This window comes from Homalodisca vitripennis, chromosome 2 (assembly GCF_021130785.1).
Source record: "Homalodisca vitripennis isolate AUS2020 chromosome 2, UT_GWSS_2.1, whole genome shotgun sequence".
Lineage (NCBI taxonomy): Eukaryota > Metazoa > Arthropoda > Insecta > Hemiptera > Cicadellidae > Homalodisca > Homalodisca vitripennis.
The window spans coordinates 110986428-111014254 of record NC_060208.1 but is presented as its reverse complement, the minus strand read 5'-3'; the positions used below and the strand labels follow the sequence as shown (position 1 = coordinate 111014254).

General features: G+C 36.5%; 1 protein-coding gene across 1 annotated transcript in view; it reads left to right on the top strand.

Annotated features, from left to right (window-relative positions):
- Positions 1-27827, top strand: part of LOC124354599 (repulsive guidance molecule A-like) — a 127377-nt gene that overhangs the window by 41872 nt on the left and 57678 nt on the right. Inside the window, exon 2 of the mRNA XM_046805178.1 lies at positions 225-254. Coding sequence (XP_046661134.1) covers positions 225-254 — 30 coding nt within the window. The remainder of the gene's footprint in view (positions 1-224; positions 255-27827) is intronic.

Sequence of the window (27827 nt, the reverse complement as noted above, 5' to 3'; positions counted from 1 at the left end):
ACAATATCGGAAACAGGTACTGTTAATATTTGCGTTATTTTATGTAATTACTAATCTTTTGTTAAAACCGATTAGTATACATAGACGTTATTATATCATTTCTATATATAATTAATTATCATCGTAGTTCATACATAACTTAGAATTAAAAACTAATGATTTTAAATACTAGTTGCTGAAATGAAAGCCAAATACAACAAATAAACAATTGAATTTTGTTTCAGAACGAATCGTGTCCAAAGCCTTCAAAGCAGGTAAGATTGTTTGTATTTCACTGCCGTCCAAGTTTTACTGTAGTCCTAAACAAAATACAGTTTTATGGTAAATATATTACTAATGGCAAAATTTTAGTAGCTTTCCAGAAAATATTTTATTGAAAATAGTTTTCACAGGCTAATACAAGATAGAATAAATAATTAATGAAATTATTTAGTCTTCGTGCCACATAACTGAGAGCGTACGCATGGCATGATACGCAACGTTTGATGTTATGTTTGTATTTCATCGGCTGATTAGGGGGCACCTGGGACAACAGCTGATTAAACAATTGTCATGCTAATCAGCTGTTAGTTAACCGGTTAATGAAGGATAATGCACCAGCCCGTTCGACAACAGGCCGTTTCAATTATTTGTGCCCTGAAATGACACCCTGTAAGAAATACGTCTATTAATAAATAATAAGGGAGCACATTTGCCCTCCCCCCGTTTTATATAATGGTGAGGTGTGAGGACCGGTTTGGTTCTCTTTCCTTTTTTGCCTCTCCCCCTCCACCAACGACGCGGAGATGCCTAGATAGCGAGTTCCTCACGCTTTGTTACAGCCCAGGAGAATTCTTCGGTCTCGAGGAAGGCTTAACTCGACTTTTTGTGGGCACCATAAAATATTCCAGGCCAGATCTCAGATTTCACACCGGCGTCGGATCAGAAACCCAGACGGTGTGTTCGTATGATCGTTTTTTTTTTAATTAAGCCGAGATGTGGAATTTTACCTGACGAAAAGGTGTTTTGTAAACTGCCTTCGAATATTCTTCTGGACAAAAAAGACCCTGAGTTACTTGGCAAATCAAGTATTGTAATTGTTTTCTTTTTATTGACAAAGTGAAAAGTTTTATTTTAATGTTTGTCACAGACATCCGTTGCCGATTAAAAATACCGTTATATTTTTCTATTTTTATCTTGCAGTCGAATAACTATTCAAAATGTGAAGTACACAATGCCAAACAGGTTGTCATTTAAATAGAGGGTCCCAGGATGTGAATAACATAACATTCCGTAGTTCGATATTTAGGCGTTAATGGCAGTATTAAATTTCTGCTTTACTTAAATATATTACTTATAATCAACTAGTGAAAATATTTCCAACCTTTCTGTTCCAATTTCACGTCGACCTTCTAAGGTCACAACAAGATGACTTTCTACCGAAAATCAGTTCATACAAGATTCATAGAAGCCGATGTCTGTTGAGAAATATTAGGCTACTAATTTCTGACTTAACAATTTGTAGCGCTTAGCGGGAGGTCTCAATGGACAAGAAAAGGGTGGCGAGGGTTGGAGTTCGAGACAGAATTATACAAGAAATCACAATAAATAATATGAGCGGTTCGGATGGTGTGAGGGAGGAAGGGCGGGGGTAAGAGCGATGTCCTTGCTCCTCGAATTCGACTCCGTGAAGAGAGATCACCCTTGTAGAATAAAAACCATTTCAGCCCAACTCACACAAAGGGAACCGCTGCAGCTGAACTCCAAGGTTCTATAGCTTGTGTCACAGTCTATATTTTGTTAGAACATAACGCCGCGCCGAATTGTTATTCTTGTTTCATTTTCTTTACGAGTGTGAGATCTTTCCAAAACCAGAGTTTTTGGCAGTTTTTGGTCGGGTATGATTTTTTCTTGTTTATAAAAAGTTTCAAAATTTATATTCACATACTTAAAATAAACCTCTAGATCATGTCACTGGTCTCATCGAATCCTGTACTTGACTCCATATGTGTTGTAACATGCTTCGTGTGATGAGAATTGTTGCCGAATACGATCAAGATTTCTTTAATTTTGATGATTAAGTCATGATCATTCATGTAATTAAAACTACTCTATAAATTATGGTTAATTAAGTCGGTTCCTCTTAGCAAATCGAACTGTATGATACGTTATGCAATAGATGTCTATAATTGTTGCCATCTCCATGGCCAAAGTACCAAGCGAGTGTTAGAAATATAAGTAAAAGTGAGAATTAAACTTCCACCCCCAGTGCAATACTCAGGGAGGTTGGTCTACCACCCTCTAATCACTATATAATAGTCTTGTGGCTCCTAAAGAGAGGCATACCGGTTCTTGGATAATTCACACAGCGTTGTCACCATCATCGTCATTCCACAGGCCATCAATCACCGTAATCGGCGATAGACCGCGATAAGAGGCCACCAGGCGGAAGACCGCTCAAGCCACGAGGGGCGGTTGCCAATCCGCGGGCAAGGAAGATGAGGCGCGGCTCGGCATCGACAATGAGCACCGACGATTGTAATGCTGCCCACGAGCTGACGGAGCTAGCCTATCGGACCCGAGAGGCCGGTGGACTGTGGGACGCTCACGCGGTCAATCGTCCTTCTGGAGCGCACAAGAACTGGAACATTTCACAGGCTTTATAGAAACTCGAAGGAGTCCTTAGACTCAAGTGATTCTAGAATCTCAAATAGTCCAACTTGAAATTTAAAATATTCATAAACCCTCAAAGTAACGTATCGTTCTCAAGATTAAATAATATTATCTTGAGATTAAAGTCGTTCTGAAAATGCTAATGTATCTTTACTCTCAGATATTCTAGAGGCCATTCAGTTCTTAAAAAATGTAGGTAGTCTTACTCTAACCATCGTTATTCACTTAAAGTAGTTCAGAGATGCTTTCAATGTAAGGCTTACAATCAATAATCATTATTATGTTGAAATGATATCAAGTTGTTATAGCCTCTTAATTACAACTTAATTTTATAATCCAAACATTTTCTATTTGCAGAATTTCTAGAACAATTTCATTTGTTATATACACTTCTTAATCAATGTCAATGTTTGCTATCATCCTCACAGATACAAAAATCATTCATATTCATGAGAGTAATAAATGAAGTTTATTTATAATCCATATATTTGAATTTAGTCAAATTTGAGTTACCCTGTTGGCTGTATGAAGTATATAATTACTTTCCAATGATCCATATTTACCAAAATATTGTTTTGTTGATGTGATGAAGATATTAGTTGATTTGTTACCGTTATGGAACAAAATAAAATAATTGATAGTCATTAATAATATAACGTTCAACAACTGTAATTGATGGAAAGGAAAATCGGCCGTTAAAGTCTCTGGAAATTTTGGGAAGTACTGTGGCTTATTAAGACAATGATTACGAAATTTAATGAAAGAACAGCATTGTATTTAATTTGTTAAAAACTAGTACTTGTGGGATAAACTTGTAACACCAGTGTCAGAGTCTGATTATATAATTAAAAATACCCAAATGGTGCGATAATGTACCCGGTAACTGCGGCTGTACCTATGTCTATTGGTTTGTGGTACTGGAGCAGTTGTTCTCTGCAACTAGAGATGTCCTAATATGGACTGTAACAGAAGCAGTTACAAAGTTAACGCTGTAACAACATGTGCAAGTAGAGTGGCTGTACTGTGTGGTTTATTCGCTGCGCATTGTTCAGATAACTAGTTATACAGAGAAATCAAAACAGTAAGTTTTTGAGACAAATATATTTACTATTATTTGGTAAACGAAGACAATCACTAAAGTTGATGAGGTTCTCCAGGGTCGAATATCTGGATGCACGACTTTTACGAGAGTTTGTGATCTGATACAATCTATGTATGCACTAATAGTTTCTTCAGCTTCATATAACAGTAATTTATTGTCCAAGACTTTCAACTTCAATAGATTCAGTTTGCGTTGTTTACATGTAGTTTCAGCAAGTCTTGTTATGGTGCTTGGTGTGAGAAGACTGTATGCCCTTTTGTGAATTTACGAAGATATTGGGAGTCCTTCCCTCCGTAGCCAACTGGATAACCGTGATAAGCCCTCATTCCCACGAATTTCCAGGGGAAATAATTCGATGATTGGCCTTGAAATTGGTGGATAACACTGTACATCCGAATCTTCGATCGCGAGGCGCGGCGCGGCGCTGCGTGGCTGGTCTGCAATCATCGTTATTTTCACACCATCCTCCGCCTCCCGCCTCCGTGCTGGCCCGTAGCATGTAATGTGACTGATTATGGATATCGGTTGGCATCGCTGACTGATGCAGCCAGCAGTTGGCACGCCTGTATTGATGATGACCCGAGCCGTGGTAGTGTGGTGTAGACGATTACAATAGGAATGCAGTCCATGCTTCATGCGGTGAAGTGGACGACCACAAATGACTCCCATCATTGGGAAAATGACAGTATATCGATGGAACCCAATCAAATTCGTGCTCGACCCATAATGCTCCCCGCGCCTAGAGGCCGGCAACAACTCACTTTTTCTGGTCTGTCGGTTCCAATCAATCCAGGATCTATCTCATTTCCTACCTTGGTACTGACCTTTACAGCGACGTTTCTTTCTATTCAGCAATGCATTTGTTGAAGACACATGCTCTGAAGGAAATTAACATTTTGTCGATATCAAGGATTTGGGGTGTTTGTTACTGTGAATTAGAATAATTCACATTCTCATAACTAACTCATTATTTTATACTACGTTTCTAGGATTAAAAAATCTATAATCTTCTTCAGGTGCTAAAAACATCATCGTAAAAGGTTAAGCATTCAAAACAAGTAAACAACTAATTATTACGTGACTATGGATTCGTCCAACTCATGGTTAACGACAGCCAAATTTGTACGCCAAAAACTGGAGCATATACCTGAGGATCCATGGTGGCTAGAGAAAGCCGTAGTTATATGCCCATTCAAAGACGTTCGACTGTGTGAAACACGGACTTGTTTGTAATATATCCCCCTTCTGAAAATGCGTGGTAAAGCGGGGGATTATATCTGTCGTACTTGTAGAACAGATCTCAAAACTTATTTTATAAGGATGGCATAAAAACAGTGCTCGTCATAAAAATGTAATAAACGGGTTACCTCAGGGTTCAGTTTTCAGGGCTTTGATGTATTATGTTTAACGTAAATGACCGTCCACATAGTCTTTCAACTGCTAACACTTTGTTACTTACTGATAACATCTCTCTAGTTTATCAAATAAAAATTAAAAAGATTTCCACGAATTTTTAAATGTAACAATGGCCAATATCATTCATTCAATAGTTTTGAAAATGGTCTTAAACATACCAGTAGTAAAAGCTAATACCTTCAATTTACCACACATGCCAATTATAACCTAAACCTACAGATATGTAGTAAATTTCTCACATAAAAAGTTCTATGTGTATAGTAGTCGATAAAAATATGAAGTGGACAACAGAGCAAATGTGTTTTCTAGCTTGTTAGTTTAGCTCAACTTGTTTCCTACAAAACAATGTCATTAGGAACTAAACCTACGAAGATGTAGTAAATATGCCACTTACAAACCGCCATTGTTTAGTAGTCAACAACTATACCTCCGTATATGCTGTATTTCTTTCAGAATGTTATTAAGTTACTTTTAGAAGTGTTAGTGTAGTGTGGAATTCGTATTGTAATTTTCTACTTTTAGAATGTGTATTTGACAAATCATATGTTTACTGAAAATATTTAAATATTTATTTTACTACACATATTTAAATAAATACATATTATACAATATAATAGTTATGTAAAGTCCCAGAAATGTGTGTAGATTCCGATCCATGATAGTTACGGTCTTGGCAATATTGGTAGGTTACTAAATAGTTTTTCCAATACCAAATATATCAATTTATCGGGAAAGGTAAGGCGTCAGAAAACAGAAATAACGTCTCATTCCGTATACCTTAGCCTCAGTTCTGCCCTCCAAGTAAGTATAGAAATACGTTCGAAAGAAAGTTCACTGAACAAGAATATAGTCACATGAAATCTAACTATATTCCTAGGAGCCAATTAAAAGATAAAGTTATGCCAGCGGCTGTTGTTAGAGTCATTCTGTGCCGACAAAGTATCCCGGTATTTGATGTGTTTTATTATGCCTCCAAATTTAAGTTTTATTCCGCTCTTAATTACTTTAATTGCTACTGTTAGCGTGTCCTAACGATCCATGACTCCCGTACAAGAATTCTTTTCCATGAGAATGTTTATTAATTTAAAATATTTTAGTAGAACGTACAGCTGACAATGAGAATATAATGTAGGTATCTGTAAGTTAATTTGAAGCGATACTCACATAGAATACGTTGCATTAAAATCATCTTGAGGCCAAACAAGAACGTTTCTAAGACAATTCATGTATTTTGCTGGTAATTTGTTTTGATGTATTTTGCTTGTAATTTATTTTGAAATAAGAGCATGTACATTTTTGGGGAAAAACTATGGTAAACAGATAATAACTGTTCCTAAACATTTTTAATCCAAAACATAGAACTAAATGTTTTGATCCAGTAAAAATGTAATGCATTATTTATTTTTAAGCATCATGACGGAACAATTTTGGAAATATGTTTTATGATTTCTTTGTTGTATTAATAAAAACTGTTCATCATACGTAATTATTACATTCAACATTAAATATAATTAAATACTGTATTTTATTATTTGTTACTTAAAAGATATTCTAATTACACTTGTATTTGTACACTTAGTTTCTTACATTTTGTTTCGTATGTCTTAGCCTTTTGTATTTCTACATCATTCCCACCAATGAGCGAAATTAAAAATTAAAATTGAAATAATATAGTTCATATATTTTTAATGCTTGCATCTTCTTAAGTGTATGAATGGTACCAAGCGGTAAGATATTTGTTTTGAAACAATACTGTAGATGTTTTATGAAATTATTTATGTAAAAATTGGAAAATCGAGCTACTTTATTTTATTTGTGAATAATTTATTGTTTAATATTTCGTTAAATTAAGCTCAGTCAACATAATATGTATTTTTTAAGAGAATAATATTTTTCTTTCATGTGGACTGATTTCCGCTCCTCCGAGTAAATTAAGAAACTGGTATTTCATACCGTGTCCTTTCAAATTTTGGAGATTTTAAATGTTTTTATGCTAAATTTTGGATTATATTTTGAGTAGCCTATAGGTAGACTGAATTCCATAGAACTGATTTTCAAGATGATAATCCGAAAACTGGTAGTGATACCTGGTATTCTCTTGGCGCACAGCATTTATCATATCATTGAATCGCAGCCACCCAACAACAATGACTGTCGAATCTAACAAAATGGTGGGTCTTGGTTACAAAGCGGCGGAGCGTTGCAGGAGAAGAGCAAGTCATGGGAGGTTCTGAGTTAGCAGTGGTCCCTGTTGGGATTACACTAGGCGCATTCCGCCTACAACAACAGCTGGTCCTGCTGGCTGATTGAGTCACTGTCAAGAGTGCTTTTACAGCTGACCATCCGATATCAAAGCTCACCAAACACTAATATCGTAATTTTAATGCCTTTGATCTCACATGCCTCTTTTATGTGTACGTGGCTAGCCTCAGAAAAGATCAATCCAATGAACACGAGATGAAATATGAAGTGTAATAGTGTCGTTGTTAGATAGATCTGGAAACGGAGATTTAAACCTGAAAGGCTTATCGCGCGTCCACTGAAGGAAGGAAGAAGCAGGAAAAGGTGAGGTGATGGAAGGAATCGTCTGATTGCCAACCCACATCAAGTCGATATAAGCGAGAGTGACGGTAGTTAAGGAACCGGTTGTACCCTGCACCGCCGGTCCTGCGGAAATCTAGAAGCTCCCTTAGCTTAGGAGAACTCAATCTTGATCCTTTACCATCCCAGCCAGTTTTTTGAGAACTATAATCAAAATTTCTGGGGCTTAGAAGGAGGTTGTAGATTTGTTCAGCGTTGCAATGAATTGGGCACCGGCAACAAATATATCTTTTGTCTGCCGGAGAGACGTAACAAATTCTGTTCTGTATGTTGTCTATATGACCGCAGGACATCTCGAGAATGGAATAAGTTACATATATGAAGTTTGCTTCCAACCTCAACAAAGCCTGTTAGGTGATACGTCGTGCGGCGTATTCCTACCTTGTACACAATATATTAGAGACTGAAAGTAAAACCGCAGCCAGCTGAAGGACTCTGATGAATATAATTGTATAAGATTTGTATATGTTTTTTTTTCATTTCGCACGTGCCATGTTGGCATATGAAATGTAGTAATACATGTAAATTCCTAAATAAATAAAGGTTTTTTGAACTAAATGAACTATAAAATGATTTTTGCAATTAGAATTTTCTTTAATATTTTATACAAAGAATATTGTTATTAGAGAAAAAACTATATCCTATATGACTGCACTAGATACTACACGCTATGTTTAACGGAGGGTGAGGGATGGATGGGTGGTTGCCGAGCCCAACTAAGTTAGGCAGTAACACGCATAGTTGGCAGACACCATCCCCTCGGGAAATACCCTACTGTGCAAGTATAGCTTTACACACACAACTTTCCTACTGTGTAAGTATAGCTTTACACACACAACTCTCCTACTGTGCAAGTATAGCTTTACACACACAACTCTCCTACTGTGCAAGTACAGCTTTACACACACAACTCTCCTACTGTGCAAGTACAGCTTTACACACACAACTCTCCTACTGTGCAAGTAAAGCTTTACACACACAACTCTCCTACTGTGCAAGTACAGCTTTACACACACAACTCTCCTACTGTGCAAGTACAGCTTTACACACACAACTCTCCTACTGTGCAAGTACAGCTTTACACACACAACTCTCCTACTGTGCAAGTACAGCTTTACACACACAACTCTACCAACTGTGCAAGTATAGCTTTACACACACAACTCTCCAACTGTGCAAGTACAGCTTTACACACACAACTCTCCTACTGTGCAAGTACAGCTTTACACACACAACTCTCCTACTGTGCAAGTACAGCTTTACACACACAACTCTCCTACTGTGCAAGTATACTGTAGCTTTACACACACAACTCTCCTACTGTGCAAGTACAGCTTTACACACACAACTCTCCTACTGTGCAAGTACAGCTTTACACACACACAACTCTCCTACTGTGCAAGTACAGCTTTACACACACAACTCTCCTACTGTGCAAGTACAGCTTTACACACACAACTCTCCTACTGTGCAAGTACAGCTTTACACACACAACTCTCCTACTGTGCAAGTATACTGTAGCTTTACACACACAACTCTCCTACTGTGCAAGTATACTGTAGCTTTACACACACAACTCTCCTACTGTGCAAGTATACTGTAGCTTTACACACACAACTCTCCTACTGTGCAAGTACAGCTTTACACACACAACTCTCCTACTGTGCAAGTACAGCTTTACACACACAACTCTCCTACTGTGCAAGAACAGCTTTACACACACAACTCTCCTACTGTGCAAGTACAGCTTTACAAACACAACTCTCCTACTGTGCAAGTACAGCTTTACACACACAACTCTCCTACTGTGCAAGTACAGCTTTACACACACAACTCTCCTACTGTGCAAGTATACTGTAGCTTTACACACACAACTCTCCTACTGTGCAAGTATACTGTAGCTTTACACACACAACTCTCCTACTGTGCAAGTACAGCTTTACACACACAACGTGCAAGTACAGCTTTACACACACAACTCTCCTACTGTGCAAGTACAGCTTTACACACACACAACTCTCCTACTGTGCAAGTACAGCTTTACACACACAAACTCTCCTACTGTGCAAGTACAGCTTTACACACACAACTCTCCTACTGTGCAAGTACAGCTTTACACACACAACTCTCCTACTGTGCAAGTATACTGTAGCTTTACACACACAACTCTCCTACTGTGCAAGTACAGCTTTACACACACAACTCTCCTACTGTGCAAGTACAGCTTTACACACACAACTCTCCTACTGTGCAAGTATAGCTTTACACACACAACTCTCCAACTGTGCAAGTAAGTAAGCTTTACACACACAACTCTCCTACTGTGCAAGTACAGCTTTACACACACAACTCTCCTACTGTGCAAGTACAGCTTTACACACACAACTCTCCTACTGTGCAAGTACAGCTTTACACACACAACTCTCCTACTGTGCAAGTATACTGTAGCTTTACACACACAACTCTCCAACTGTGCAAGTACAGCTTTACACACACAACTCTCCTACTGTGCAAGTACAGCTTTACACACACAACTCTCCTACTGTGCAAGTATAGCTTTACACACACAACTCTCCAACTGTGCAAGTATAGCTTTACACACACAACTCTCCTACTGTGCAAGTATAGCTTTACACACACAACTCTCCTACTGTGCAAGTATAGCTTTACACACACAACTCTCCAACTGTGCAAGTACAGCTTTACACACACAACTCTCCAACTGTGCAAGTATAGCTTTACACACACAACTCTCCTACTGTGCAAGTATAGCTTTACACACACAACTCTCCTACTGTGCAAGTATACTGTAGCTTTACACACACACAACTCTCCTACTGTGCAAGTACAGCTTTACACACACAACTCTCCTACTGTGCAAGTACAGCTTTACACACACACAACTCTCCTACTGTGCAAGTACAGTTCTGTGCAAGTACAGCTTACTTTAACACACACACAACAACTCTCCTACTGTATCGTGCAAGTACAGCTACACACACAACCTCTCCTAACTGTGCAAGTACTTACACACACAACCTCGTGCAAGTACAGCTTTACACACACAACTCTCCTACTGTGCAAGTACAGCTTTACACACACAACTCTCCAACTGTGCAAGTACAGCTTTACACACAAACTCTCCTACTGTGCAAAGTACTGTAGCTTTACACACACAACTCTCCTACTGTGCAAGTACTTTACACACACAACTCTCAACTGTGCAAGTACAGCTTTACACACACAACTCTCTCTACTGCCACACACAATGCAACTCTCCTACTTGCAAGTATAGCTTTACACACACAACTCTCCTACTGTGCAAGTACAGCTTTACACACACAACTCTCCAACTGTGCAAGTATAGCTTTACACACACAACTCTCCTACTGTGCAAGTATAGCTTTACACACACAACTCTCCCTACTGTGCAAGTATACTGTAGCTTTACACACACACACTCTCCTACTGTGCAAGTACAGCTTTACACACACAACTCTCCTACTGTGCAAGTATAGCTTTACACACACAACTCTCCTACTGTGCAAGTATAGCTTTTACACACACAACTCTCCTACTGTGCAAGTATACTGTAGCTTTACACACACAACTCTCCTACTGTGCAAGTATATAGCTTTACACACACAACTCTCCTACTGTGCAAGTATAGCTTTACACACACAACTCTCCTACTGTGCAAGTATACTGTAGCTTTACACACACAACTCTCCTACTGGTGCAAGTACAGCTTTACACACAACAACTCTCCTACTGTGCAAGTACAGCTTTACACACACAACTCTCCTACTGTGCAAGTATACTGTAGCTTTACACACACAACTCTCCAACTGTGCAAGTACAGCTTTACACACACAACTCTCCAACTGTGCAAGTATAGCTTTACACACACAACTCTCCAACTGTGCAAGTATAGCTTTACACACACAACTCTCCAACTGTGCAAGTATAGCTTTACACACACAACTCTCCAACTGTGCAAGTAACAAGCTTTACACACACAACTCTCCAACTGTGCAAGTATAGCTTTACACACACAACTCTCCAACTGTGCAAGTATAGCTTTACACACACAACTCTCCAACTGTGCAAGTATAGCTTTACACACACAACTCTCCAACTGTGCAAGTACAGCTTTACACACACAAACTCTCCCAACTGTGCAAGTACAGCTTTACACACACAACTCTCCAACTGTGCAAGTATAGCTTTACACACACAACTCTCCAACTGTGCAAGTATAGCTTTACACACACAACTCTCCAACTGTGCAAGTACAGCTTTACACACACAACTCTCCAACTGTGCAAGTATAGCTTTACACACACAACTCTCCAACTGTGCAAGTATAGCTTTACACACACAACTCTCCAACTGTGCAAGTACAGCTTTACACACACAACTCTCCAACTGTGCAAGTATAGCTTTACACACACAACTCTCCAACTGTGCAAGTATAGCTTTACACACACAACTCTCCAACTGTGCAAGTATAGCTTTACACACACAACTCTCCAACTGTGCAAGTATAGCATAGCTTTACACACACAACTCTCCAACTGTGCAAGTATAGCTTTACACACACAACTCTCCAACTGTGCAAGTATAGCTTTACACACACAACTCTCCAACTGTGCAAGTATAGCTTTACACACACAACTCTCCTACTGTGCAAGTATAGCTTTACACACACAACTCTCCTACTGTGCAAGTATACTGTAGCTTTACACACACACAACTCTCCAACTGTGCAAGTATAGCTTTACACACACAACTCTCCAACTGTGCAAGTATACTGTAGCTTTACACACACAACTCTCCAACTGTGCAAGTATAGCTTTACACACACAACTCTCCAACTGTGCAAGTATAGCTTTACACACACACAACTCTCCAACTGTGCATGTATAGCTTTACACACACAACTCTCCTACTGTGCAAGTATAGCTTTACACACACAACTCTCCTACTGTGCAAGTATAGCTTTACACACACAACTCTCCTACTGTGCAAGTATACTGTAGCTTTACACACACAACTCTCCAACTGTGCAAGTATAGCTTTACACACACAACTCTCCAACTGTGCAAGTATAGCTTTACACACACAACTCTCCAACTGTGCAAGTATAGCTTTACACACACAACTCTCCTACTGTGCAAGTATAGCTTTACACACACAACTCTCCTACTGTGCAAGTATACTGTAGCTTTACACACACAACTCTCCTACTGTGCAAGTACAGCTTTACACACACAACTCTCCTACTGTGCAAGTATACTGTAGCTTTACACACACAACTCTCCAACTGTGCAAGTATAGCTTTACACACACAACTCTCCAACTGTGCAAGTATAGCTTTACACACACAACTCTCCAACTGTGCAAGTATAGCTTTACACACACAACTCTCCTACTGTGCAAGTATAGCTTTACACACACAACTCTCCAACTGTGGAAGTATAGCTTTACACACACAACTCTCCGTATCCACAATAATGACAAAAGTCCCAAGCTCTATAACATACTTGAACTTTTGTTATCAAACGTAAGTGTTACTATATAAAAATAAAAGTCCAAACACCAGAGGTTCAAAACAAGTCATTTAAATGTTAGTACTACCATTTAATTTCAAACCCATTTTATCACTAAACGAGCTGTCAGAAAGTCTAAAGCGAAAGAGCGACAGATATTAATCTCATTTCTTTGTTTAAAATGTATAATTAAGTGTATAAACCCATTGATACTTTTGAAGAGCTGACAACTAGTTTTAGCGAGTTTCTTTTGCGCTCTTTATCATGCTTAGGAATTTTTATTTGGCTTTTGTAATAGAGGCAGTTTGTCTTTATCTCATCCTATAATACCTTATGGGTTTTTTCTCTCCATATGAAAAGCATCTACTATATTCAATTTTTTACAGAGTGATATTATATATACCTGGATTCCAGCTTTACCGATATCTTAATCCTTAGCCTTTTTATTGTGGATAAGTTAGTGAATAATGTTAGTTAAAACTTGCTCCCTCGCTAATATTCTATACCCTGTATATTTTTCGAAATAAAAGGTCATCAACTTAAGTCTGTCCCTAAACAGATACAAGTAATACAAAATCCTCTTGAGATAAACACGTAAAATCCTTGCTTTCCTCGTGAACTTCCCTCTGCTGTGAACTTCTTAGACTGTAGGGTAAGACAGTATCGCCACAAACTACGTATTTAAGTGTCTCGCTTGCCGGGCAATAGGAAACAAATTAAGCCTACAAGGGTTTGATAAACCCTTCAAAGTGAGTCAAATTGGACCGTAACAAAATGGGTCAGTGACAGCATGGGCCGCTTACCCGATAATTGTATAGTAGCCCGCTTTACTGTTTCTGTTGGAAGGATCTTTAAACATGAACGAAAAAAGTTCCACTGAAGTACATGAACCTTTCCATATATAAATTGCAAGGCATGCTGGTGGCGTTGATCTGGCGAAGGTTCGAGTTATAACGCTATGAACTCGCGGTACAGAAGGCACACAATGAGTATTACTACTGAACTATGAAATAACACCGTCGTCATTTGACTGATGCTTCTTTCAAAAATTTATCTTTCCATCAGCATTTCAACCTTGAATTTATTTTTATCCAATCTCAACCATCTCTCAGGTAAACCGAAGTACATGGACATTCCCGTATGATTTTCAAGGCATGCGGGTGGCGTCGGACTGGGGAAAATTCGGGAACTTCCTGTACAGAAGGCTCGCACTGAGTACTATAACATAACACCGTCGCCATTTAACTGAAGTTTCAAATATAAAACCATCAGCATTTCAGCCTTGAATTTTTTTTATTCAATCTTAACCATATCTTAGGTAAACCTTTTAAGCAATGGATTGAAAATGCAAATCGGACCAAAACACAGGGGCGTGTTAGGACCGCAATCTCCGATGCAATTACCACGTCAATCCGGCCGTCCATCATACTCGCGGAGGTACGGGCGGCAGTGGTGTAAACTGTCCGCTTCTTCTTCTTCACACGTTATAACTCATCAGCTGTTTAGCTCGGTCGAATCAGCTGATTATGTTATTATATAATTACCGACACGCGGCGCACCACTGCCTCACCCCCGTCTGTGTTCATTTGAATGCTAATCGATCTCCTGGTCAAATAATTGGCGCAGATTGATGCTATCTCGACGAGCTTCATGCATTCTTAAGCGGGAAAACAAATAAGATCGATGGTGTGGCTTGTAAATTGAGAAATTTATGAGGTTGGATCAGTTCGCGCTTACCAAATAAGATGCCTCTGGCGACTTAAGGACCTCTACAAAACTCATCAGCCCTAATTGATTGAAAATATTTTTTATAGCAGGAACTAGTAATTATAATTCAATGTCATTCATGTATATAATGTATAGTAATATTGACCATATTTTATGGTTTTATATAGAATGGTATATTTCGTCGTGATACTCGTAATTTTATGACGTTTAATCAAATTCTATTGGTGAATAGCTTAACATTTATGAAAATTATTCTGCAAATCAATTCTTGATGTACTACATAAATAATATATAAAACGCTTCTTTTTATTATAGGTCAATGAATCTTCACCTTCTCACAATGATGTTCTACCGAGAACCGATTGAAATTTTTAAATATAAATATAACATCAGTTATATGTGTAATTTCATATATCATAACCAAATATGATGATATTTAGGATAAGATTTTGACATTTCTGAGAGATTTAATGTTCAACATAGACCATTCAATTTTGCAACGGTGGTACATCAAACTTGAAGTCTTTTGAAAACCAAATTTAGTACACTATGGACCCCATGTGACCGAGGTGGTTTTTTACCATTATTCAGTTAGTATTTCTCCTCCTAAATGGATACGAAGTAGTTGATGTCACATCAAGTGACGTATAACAAGCTTTTTTTGAAGTTTCATATATGTATATTTATAGTAGCTCAATGCTAGAGATATCTAACGAAGAAATAGGCCTCGCTAACGCTCAGCCAAATCCCAAGAGATGACATGTACCATCACTAAACTCTTTTTTGCCCTTGTAAGATAAAGTTAAATTCAAAACTTAAAGTCTATAGCTCAATTAAATCCCTCTCTTGCTATTCTGCGGAGATATAAGTTTGACAGACGTTTAGCCTAGCCCCAATGTACCATTATTAAACTCGATATTGCCTATAGAGAAATGATACTTATGTACTTAATGCAAAATGTCAATTCTATACTTCAGTTAGCTATCGTGCTATTTAGCGCACAAACAGATAGGGAAATGAATATACATTATAGAAAATAAATATTGGGTTTAACATTGTTAATGTCTTCACTAACGCACAGCCAATAAAAGAACCATTATTAGCGTATTCTAATGCACAAAACAAACGAATAATCTTGTTATTTTTCTTAAAAATCGAATTTTTCCAAGCATTAATTAAAAACAAACTATGTGCAAATAACTATAATAAACTTTTGTTACTCGTTCAGTGCTAGAATTGAACTCTTGCGTGTATTCAAAAGTGCGAGACAACTGACACACATTTAACATTAAACTAAAACTTTCTGCTGTTTTGCAAGGGTAAAATAGCTGTAAATAGTTTATTTGATCAGTTATATTATTAATTATTTTCCACTTGTACTACCAACAAACCATAAAACAAAGTAAAATATAATATTATATCTTTATGTTACACGTAATAATAAAAAAATATTTACTTTTTACAAAAAGATTTTGAATTCGACCTTGGATAACTTGTAGGAAAAATAGTGTCTTAATAAACATTTATTTTTTCTGTAAGACCATTTAATTATGTACATATAAATGAAATTATACTTTGACATGTCCATAAGCATGACCAAAATAAAACAGTTTAGAAGAAATGTACTTTTGTTATTTATCAGTGTTATTTCTTTAGTTTACATATCCATCAAAGTAAATACTTATCACTATAATGTTCATTCAAAACAAAATATATAGGTTTTTGACCTTTCCTTTTTCCTCCAGTTCATGTACTCATTTTACTATAAACGCAACAATGTTTTGTTTTCCAATAACCTCAACTACTTAGTAAAGAAACAACACAGGCACACTGACAGTCAGTAAACAAACAATGAATATCAGCAGATCTCTGTTACACTACTATATTATTTATTTCAAAACAAATGTGACAGAATGGTTCTTTACAAGAACGTTGGTGAAGGAAAGTGTCTAAAATATTCCTTTTTGTAATAAATATTGCATTTTTACGAAGCGTCCTGCAAAAAACGATGTTGGCTCTATTTACAGATTTTAAAACGTCTTGCTTAACTAACATTCATTTAACATTATAATAATTCAAATAGGTCTACTGAAAAAAAGCTTTTTAATTAAGGAAAAACAAAATATTGATCATAATTTATTGGGTTTTTTTGCTAAAGTTATTGTAACAATTTATATATTCTGAATGTTATTATTGTTCGTTTCCTTTCTCGGTATTTAGAAGTAAAAGGCTTCTTTAGAAGCATTTCAGAATTCCCAGTTGTTATTTATTTTAGTGACGGAGTGTCGGATTTCCCAAGGTGGAGCACGAAGGGTGGTGTTGTAAGTAGAGGGGGGTGGAGGGTGGTAGCAGGTGACATTCACATGTTTGTGTCCAAGGCACAGAGTCGGCTCTATTGTGTCCAGCCCTGCAAGGGAGTTAGGGACAAAACCGGCGTGACACTTTCCTTGGGTCTAAGCTTGTCCCAGACTCGAGATACAAAGGTGCGTTTCCTGGCCATTGTGGGTCGGAGGAGAGCAGATGGTCTTTGTCCCGGACAGTGACTGTACATGCGGCCCGGCGAGGAAGGGACTGTACCGGTCGTTTACTGCCTCCCGCCGTAATGAATTGAACCTATGCGAGACCACGGTTAGAAATATAATTTGTTAGGGTCCGACACCTCTGAGCCGGCTGCAAGGTCGAGATTCCCCCACCGCCCTAGCCAGAGTAGGCCTTATTGTCCCACCCTCCTACCACACCTGACACCTTTCTTACACTAAATCTTCTATTCCTTTTTTATCCTGTCGTTTCTCATCCCGATCCTTTCTAGATCCTTTAACCTTTCCATATTTTAGCCATCATCTCCCCCCCCCCCAACCACCGCCTAGCATTGTGTTCTGGTACAGGGTGACTGGCTGGACCTTTAGATCCGACAGTCGAAAAGTTTGAAATATGACAGCTATAATTCCACGTATCACGGTTGTTACGGGTGTTATGATAATCTCCCGTCGAGCGAAGCGAGTGGACGGATGAAGCTATGTGGTCGTTTTTTCACCGCTTTTGTACAGTATTTACGGTATAAGCCGACCTTACTGCAGAATTCTACAGTGTCACGCGGGTGTCCATGAGAAATGATAGTTACTAATCCTTATTCGAAGATTACGTTATAAATGTTTAGAAAATTCTGTACTTTTCAAACACTATTTCTGATTATTTTTTTATTCCGATATTAAAGTAAATTATACCATTTGCGCAGATCGTCAGGATTTTAATGAGAGTAGGGTTATGACCGATCCAATCCATGTAGCAATGTGCTTAGATGGTCAGGTTCTACCAACCCAGGAGGACCCGCCAGAGTATCGTACCGTGCGACACACCAGGAAATACAGCTCTCAGTAACTATAACTATAATTATTGAGGCTCGAATCAGATCTGAATACTTTTAAATGATAAATCTTGAGAGTATAAATCAAACGCCTGCCCTTCGAGTTCGACTTTATATCTGTAATGAAATTCTTACAATATAAACGAATTTCAAATTTAATCCAAGTTCGTTTTAACAATCTATCCATTTATAGGCAGTTTATCTACAACTATACTATATTGAAACTGTTTATACATTTAACACATTCATCAAATTGTAATAAGTTGGTAGTATTAACACCTTTATCAAATAATAATGTATATACAAATATAAAATGTATAAACATCAAAATAACAAAACAACAATAATGAACAATTTAAATTTGAGTTCTAGAAGCTCGCAAAACTGTACTTATCTCATTGAATTAGATTTTTTGACAGTTTTACAATTATTTATTATGTTCTGAACAGTGTTTAATTGTCAAAATTATTTATGTTTTATTCATTAGGGACTATTTTATATGGCAGTCGATAAAATCCATCTGCATAATAATGAGGTAACTTTTCTGTGTAAATTTGCTTTTGAATTGACTAGCTGGTTGTATAATTTTGCAGATACTACACCGGGGGTTGTTGCAGGGTTTACATTTTGTGGTTTAATTTTAATTTTGATTTGATTAATAATTTTGAAGGTTAGAGCAGAACATTTTTGAATTTTGAATGCTACTTTTTGTACTCTTAAAAGAATTATCAGTGGTGGGTAAATATTTAAAAATTTCAAACGTTGTTTTCTTAAGATTGTTTATTTTATGTATGGAAAGTATTTAATAGTAAATGTTTGACCCATTTCGTAACTAGAACTTGCGGCAATCTGTTTTGGGTATTTAGTTTATTTTCTTTATGAAGTTAAATGGCAGCCTTTTTATGTAAAGAATTGTTCAATAAATGTATGTAATTAGTAAAGCCTAAGCCTCTGCCGCAAAGAGTTTTTCCTCTTGCAGCCAATCTTTTTGAAGTTGGTTGAAGTGAAACATGCTGGTATCTGATTTTTTATAGGTAACTAACTTATTTGAAACTGAACGTACCCAGCTAGCTATTGAATTTAGTCGAGATATTTAAAAGATACATTTTCTGCAAAATTTCAACTTCTTTATTATTTTTATTTTTTTCAGTTATCGTTTCCACAAACCGTGTGGAAATGTATAACATTTTGAACAGGGCGTGGTTTTGGGTTCTGGAGGTCATGTTCGATGAAGTTATGTAGAAGTTCTGTCACGAGGACAACTATTGCAATAGGCTATTTGTATACAAAATCAACCTCTAGGCAGTTTTAGTAAAAAAAATTCTTTGTAAATTTAAACAAATATTAGGAATGCAGTGCTATTAGGAATCAGTAGTTAAATGTAAGAATAAAACAAAGTTATTATATTGCACTACAGATTTAAAGACTGTTGTTATGAGACGTACGTATTTATATATTTTCTAGATCGAGGCACCAACGCAAAACAAGAATGGCACCGTAAATACCTTAGACTGTAAGCAAATTGCAAGGCCTACGTGTATACGTTATTATCGACGTAGGTATTTCAGAAATACGTACACGTATAGCCTATTTTTATCATCGGGATAACAAACCAAACTTAACCGTCGCGCCACACAATTCACAATTCATTGGAACCAGAAATGTTCATAACCGCGCAAAGACTAAAATAAGAGTCAATCGCAATTTCGCTTTTAATCTGAACCTCTTAACCATGAACACTAAAATTACATGTATCCAAATAAGCCTACTTAAAAATTTTCAAAATTAATTGTCATGGGACTCCTTCATATTACTCTCCGAGATACCTAACAAACTCAGACTTTAGGATAATACTCCCTGGCCGGCTTAAGTACTACTGAAATCTTTTGGGTACTTCAATGAAACATCTTGGAATATTAACGAATTTTCGAATGGGAGTATCTTCCAGTGTCTATCACTTATGGGTGAAAGTCTATTTGGAAAGTATATGTCTATGTAATTCAGAAAAGGAATTGCGTGCGAAGACGCGAGTAACAGCTAGTTACAATATAAATAATGACGAGGCGATGTAGTACAAATATGATTATTAATGTTTGAAATATTCCACTCGCTGTTTATTTATATTTTAATACATAACTAACGTCTCAACATTGTCAAAAGGGCAACACTGACATTATATAGAATAATGAGTTAAAATACATATTTATCTGTGTCTGTATTGAATTAAATTATTTTTAAGAAGAAAGGGTAAATAAATAGTTATACCATTTCGCTTTGTGAAAGTATTCTTATTCACACATATAAATATAAAAAGAAGCTTTCTTCAAATACTACTCTAAGCGATTAGTTTTTAATTCTGCCAGATATTTTTTTAAGGACGTCATATGTCGAAGTAATTTTAACATAGAGTTGTATCAGTTTCTACTATTGTTTTGGTCATTGAGATGTAAGTTCAGTGTTCATTGACAATATAAATCATCTAACTAGACTGTTGACAAGGAGTATATTTGGGTTTTGGATAACAGAAAGATTGACCATCGGTGCACTTTGACTACTCTAAGTAAATTAATTAAATGCTCGTGTGGCTTGAACACTCATTTATTATGTTCTTTCCTGAAGCAATACTGTACTGCACTTCTTAAATGTAAACCACTCTTGTAACGAGAACATGTTTGAGTACGAGATGTACACCCATTCTCAGCACATAAAATCGTCAGCATTTTGAATCGCAAGAAAGTACTCGCTATCTTGCCAATACAGAAGGTCAGTGGCATTACAGCGACATTGGCGACAAAAGAAATCGAGACAGCAGTAGATGGATTGGGCCCATTGAGAGTATAGGGGGAGAAGGGTTCTTTTGTCGACTGGAAGACAAGTTACAAATCTGATAATTTGTTATCTCTGGATTTACTGCAGGATAAGGCATCAATCCCCTCTAAGGGACTGTTGCGAGGGTTGCGGAAATGTACTTTGGGGAATAAATGTATCCCCTCAATCGACTTCTGGGGGAAGTTTTGATGAATGGGCTATAATATGATGTAATGGTAAACATTCCTCAAACTCTGCACTTGTTAATGAAAGTAGTCCATCAATATTTCCCTCTTGTTTAGTGTTTATTACCAATGACATAACCGTTCAGCCATGAAGAGCTGAGAGACTCAGCCATATTGCTTTAGTAATGTATTATTATTTACTTAAATTATTATACAGTATATTATCGGTTTTACTCATTCGAATTCATACACTCTTTACGATATATCACAAAGTTTTAAAGGGGCACATTGATCAAGATTGTCCAAAGATTTCCTTTGATTATAGGCATTCAGAAACAGAGGTAAATATTTGAAAGCAACTTTATTAAGTATGGTATTTTACAGTATTACATATCATCACTGACGTATGAAAATGTTCCAATTATTTGTTGTTTTCAGAAAAATCCATTGAAAACCCACAGTAAAGAGAGTAATTCAAATCTGCATTTAGAGAGAACTTTTTAATTTACCAATAACACATCCCAAATTATAATATAAATTGTATCAAATGTGTTATTAAAACACGAATACAATCTACACGAATTGTACAATTAATTGTACAACACGAATGTTATACAATTTAACAGACTCCTAGATCTGAGTAATATTACTTTTATTAATGTATAGTACTTAAAAATCTGTCATTACTCACAAGGTCACATTTTACACACATTTTATTATAAATGCCATGAATATGACATCAGAATATACATAAATTGTTGCCTGTAGGATTTATTTGGCATAAAAGATTAATTTGTGTAAAAATAATGACCAAAATTAATGGTAAAAAGTCGAGATTCGTAATAAAAATATTATTTTCATATCTCTCAGATTGTAAAAAGGAAAACATCATATAACCTCTGTTAATAATTCAAATTCGTTAGCGGTAGAACTACAGGAATACGACTTAATGTTATCTACATCAATAACAAGTCAACATTTTGAGTCTTATATTATTTCGGATCATTCTTCAAGTAATTTTTGGAAAGCCAGACTTGTTGAGTCATTCCCTCAAGGCCGGCAGAAGGTCCCGAGTCACTCGTGTTGAGGTGTCTCTCGGTGGTCTTAACGTTTAATGTCCTCCAAGATTTATCACAGGGACGCCATTTTGAGACGATTGGACATGCGGCCATAAGTCTAATTAGGTAATCTATCATACGAGGTGTTTCACCGGTCGTTTTGTCCGCAAGCCGAGGCCGGACGCCACTCACACGGCCAGGTCATTTTTCAACCCGCCTACACCTCGCCACGCTCGCTTCGCTCTGCTGTTTAGGCGGTACGGTTGAACCTAACTTGTTAATTACGTCAACTTCTTATTGGACCTGTTTACAGATTGGTGGTTCAGTTTAGGCGCTTTTCTGTGATGCGGCCACATGGTTTCCGACAGTCTACTTCTGGTAAACGATAAAGAGGGACTGGATGACTAGTGATACGGTCAGTTCCGTCGTGACGTGTTAACATTAAACATGACGTTTCTAAGATTTAAATTTGCGCTCTTCTTTAGGCGAAGGCTAGAGAGGTTTGCGAATAACAAAACACAAGTGTTAAAACAGAGAAGTGTTTCTTTTATAAATCCGAGGACTTTGGTTTAAAATCAGTGCACTAACGTTGGTTCTTCAACGTGACGTTTCAACGAGGTGTGAATAAAAAAAATAGATGTTAAAGAGCTGTTTTTCAGTTCGATATCTGAAGCTAAATCACTAGGAAAGTGGTAAAACACACAAAACCAATGTAGCTACCACTCCAGACCTGTTTTACGTTTATGTTTCAAAAAAAAGATCACAGCCCTGAACAAAACTTCCGAAATATTGTAATTTAAATTTTTATTGCACAAAAACAATGGAAAAGTCTATACTGTTTCTGTTATCCTTTCACAATGTCCATCTCCGTTACCAAAATTGTATATGAGGTAGTTTCGCAGCTTTCTGAGGGTATATATATTTCTGATAGTGGATATACAGAATTCCTAATTTATTTACTTACTTTCCCCCATACCGTACTGAACATAAAATGTGTAACTGGATGAATATAAATGCCTAAAAACTCAAGTAACTCCCAGTGCTTAAAGAGGGGAAAAATGCCTTTTGTATTAGTAAATATTATTATTCTATTGTTGTGCAAACTTAAATGCATGTGAACAACATTATTTTTTGCATTTCTCATATATCAAATTTATATTCGGTAGCTCAAAACTGCATCGCACAAACCTTTGTTTTAAAATGTTTCATATGTCTCTATTGAAATTTTCGTTTCAGACGTTCCCATACAACTTGATTTTAAATATGTTTGAAATATCAAATGTCTTCCACCAGATTTTACAAAAAGATTGTTTGGACTAAAATACACTTTTTTATTCTTTGTTTGGGAATGACAACATAATCAATGGCATATTTTGGCTCCTTGGAGATCAGATTTTAAAGGTTGTTTTAGGGTAGAGTCTATTGAAATCGTAGACTTGTATTATCAATTATTATTTTTTGTATTCATTATCATTTGTAATCGCACAAAGCCTTTGAGTGACATGGAACTTTTATAAACACATAAACACTTAACATTGGATGTTTAATATCGGCAGCTTACTACATAACCAAGATATTTTATAGTATAAGATATACTTTTGAAAAATTCTACTATACATAAAAATCTTACTTTATTACAAGATAGCATAATTTGATTTTTACATTAACTTCAGTTTAACACGAATCTCACCTTCATTAAGGAAAATGGGCTCCTTCCACACAATACAGCTAGCCGAAACTTTATATTTCCATCACGTTTCAAAGCAAGGAAGTTCTGTAACTATTTGTAGGAAATCTGAAGTATCTTGATGACAGCCTATAACCGCATGTAACATTTTCAGAAGGCAATAGTCGCGTAGTATGATTGACGTGGAGGTCACCAGTTTGGCAATCTGCCTGGCAGAACCAGGGGTGGAGGCATAATATAATAGTGGTCGTCCCACGCCAATGAGGATGATTGGGATGTAAGGGGCATTGATTAAGAGGATAAGTGTGCCCTAATGGGCGATATCCTCAGTTGGAGCTCCTCAGTGCCATAGGCACTGTCAAAAACAATAAAGGCTCCACATATACTCCTTGCGGTAGGCCAGAGAGTGGTGTAGTGTATTTATGTTTGAATAGTATTTTTATATTATTAAAGTCCATATAGATGTTTTAACGCCGTATAGATGTTTTATGCAATTAACATGTTAATTTCATATTAACAACTGTAAATACCACATTATTAATCTCTTCATCCTTCAATATAACTCAGAGGGCAAGTAATCAATGATAGAGGAAATGTAAGAATGATAAAAAGAAAAATATATTTAAAAATTGAGTTGATTTGTATCAAACATGCAACAACTTTTAGAAGGCAAAGTAAGTTCACTAAATTCTTAATTTAAGGTTTCAAATTTACCAGCATTTGAGAATAAAACATTCTTAATTTTTCGTCTTTGGATAAAATTGAGAACACACGTATACAAATTAATGGTATTGTCTTTCAGACACGGAAATACTTTAGAAAACTACATTTTAGTATGGTGAGTTTGCATTGGGTAGGAACGCTTGATTGTCTTATATGTATGTTTCACTCCTACATGAAATTAATTAATAAAGTAATCTATCACAGTAGTGGGAGGTTACATACGATAATAAGAATTGAATAATTAATTAGCCTTTTATTCAATTCACTTTTACACTATATACGTTTATGGAACACTCGTATCCTACCACCATCACGAGTAAACCTTTGTGCAGTGATCATATCATAGTCTGATAAATTATAGGAAAGACCTTACCTCAAACGCCTCAGTGCTACCACTTTCTTGAAGAAACATTTATGAGTCTAATCATCAAATCAGTTCATATTTAAAGAAAATACTTATGTTATAGTTTTTTTCAATTGACAAATTGACAAATCGGCTGATGTTGGAAGTTGCTCTCAAATGTTGGGTTCCGTCCGATAAACGGGTGAAACAATCGAAGAGAAGATTCTAGTTTGCAAACCACTCCCTTATCACACAACAGGAGAATGCATGTATAATCCGTTCATATAAGCTACAAAGCCATTTAAAATCAAGTGGGAGAAATATGTTTCGATATGGAGCCGCTGGTCTCACTGGTCAACATTGGACTCATTGCTAGATTAAACACCATCAAGCCTAATGTTAAATTGGTTCACTTTTTTACACAGGCAAGCTCTGGCATCAAAATTCATGCCGAGCAAAGCTCGTCCATTGCAAAAACACCTTTTTTCTGCTCTTGTGAAGAGATAGTCTCTTTACATAACAGTATTTTGCTTCACACAGAAGTACGTTGGCTTCTCGAGGAAACGAGTTTATCAGACTGTTTAAGTTAAAACCAGAAAACTAGTTAAGATTTCCTTTGTAATACATTTCAAAATACATTTCCCTCGAATTTCAGCGGCCCTGACTATCCAACCACGTCACTCGTGAAAGGCGTGTCAATCGCATGTAAATTGTAGTGGCAGTACCTCATAAAGGTGCGTAATGATGGAGAGATAGGGCAACAGGCAGTAGACTACACCCACCCATTGCTCAAGCTGACGGCGGAACAAGGCGCGGGCGCAGGCGCGGTGTAGTCGAGCTACTGAGCATGCGCAGAGCCCGACTTGCGCAGTGATCTGATCGCGATAGCGATACGCACCGGTGACCGCGCTTTTGCGAGTTAAAGGTCGCCCCGGTGTTTTATCAACGCAAACCCAGTGCTAATCTATACACCGCAGCTGTATTGTCCAGTTGTCTGATTTAATGGGGCGTTTTACTCTCGGACAAAATGGTTCTGATAGAATAAATTTCTTACTGTATCCTTGAAAACATTTATGAGGGTACAAGACTATATACAACTAGAACTGATATTAAAATCTGTTACAACTGCAAATATAAGGTTAGAGTAACGCAAGCTGTTTGTTTATGTAAAATGTAATGTACTGTAAAAGAAATAAATGAAGATGGTAATGTAAAAAGTTACCTTTTAACATATTTCAAATTAATATTCCTGGCAGATACATTTTTGTTTATTATTATCACTCTGATGTATGCAGACCATCTTAAATATTTGCCATTGCTAATTTTTAAATGGTTGCAGATAAAAATCCAATATTGACAGTGTTTTTAAGTCAAAAAGGTCGTTTTTTTATTGTATCTATTATCAGAAAATAAAAACACACAGTTACCTTATTGTTTTCTTCTTATAGTCTATGATCACCTTGAAATTTACAGAGATCATATAGGGGTTACCATTGAGTAAAATATATTACACATAATATACTATATATTACTTTAAGGAAATTGCCGTCCTTTTTCATTAGTGTCAAACAACTCCTACTGTGTCACAGTTCAAGTAGCCGCATCCACTTTGTTGCATACAGCATCGTGCTAGCTTTGATAGGATTCGATAAGAAAACCAATCGTTGAAAATTAATTTATCAAACATATGCAATCCTGACCTTTACAATAAAAGGAAATGTATTATTTATCTTATATAAAGGTTTGTACATTACAGTGTGTATTCTGCATGCCAGACCTATACATCATAGATATTCCTCTAAATACACATATAATAATTACAAGACAGCGTTCGGCAGCAATGAAAGAGTATTATTTGTAATGGTAACTACTATGTATCTATTGCAGTAGTTACTTTTAAATACATAGTATAAATAAAAGACGAGTTAGGCCTCGTCAATATGACACAAGCCTTATATTGACGCTTATAAAAAATTAGATCAGCAGTGATTTCGCACATGAAGTTGTATTTAATTTCTTGGGACTGTCTATTTTAACTTTTACTATAACTATTTTATGTATTATTTTATTAGCATACCTATGTCTTTTACAACTCAACTGTCACGCCTAAAGAATATTCACGATAAACCTGACAATTACGAATAACTATGGGGGTTGGTTACTTCCAGGTTTTAAAATTATAACAATACCTAAGGTGAAAATTAATGTGTTATTTATCATAATGTAGTTGAAAGCTATGCCAAATAAGATAGTGTTCGGTAAATTAATTTAAGAAGTAAAAATAAGTTAAAAAACTAGTTGAAATATGTTTAGTATTTATAGAAAATCGTCACATACGCATAGTATTGGGATAATTAATTCATCATATAATAACAGACTACTACTACCACCCGAAGGTCTGACAACTATTGTGTATTCTGTTGTACGCACAGAAGTTTTGTATAAAATATGCAGAGTAGTGAAAGAACTAAATCACACATGATGGAATGTTAGTACGGGTACCCGAATGGTCTGGCAACTCTTGTGCACTGTATTGTACGCACAAAAGTTTTGTATAACATATGCAGAGTATTGAGAGAACTAAATCACACATGATGGGATGTTAGTA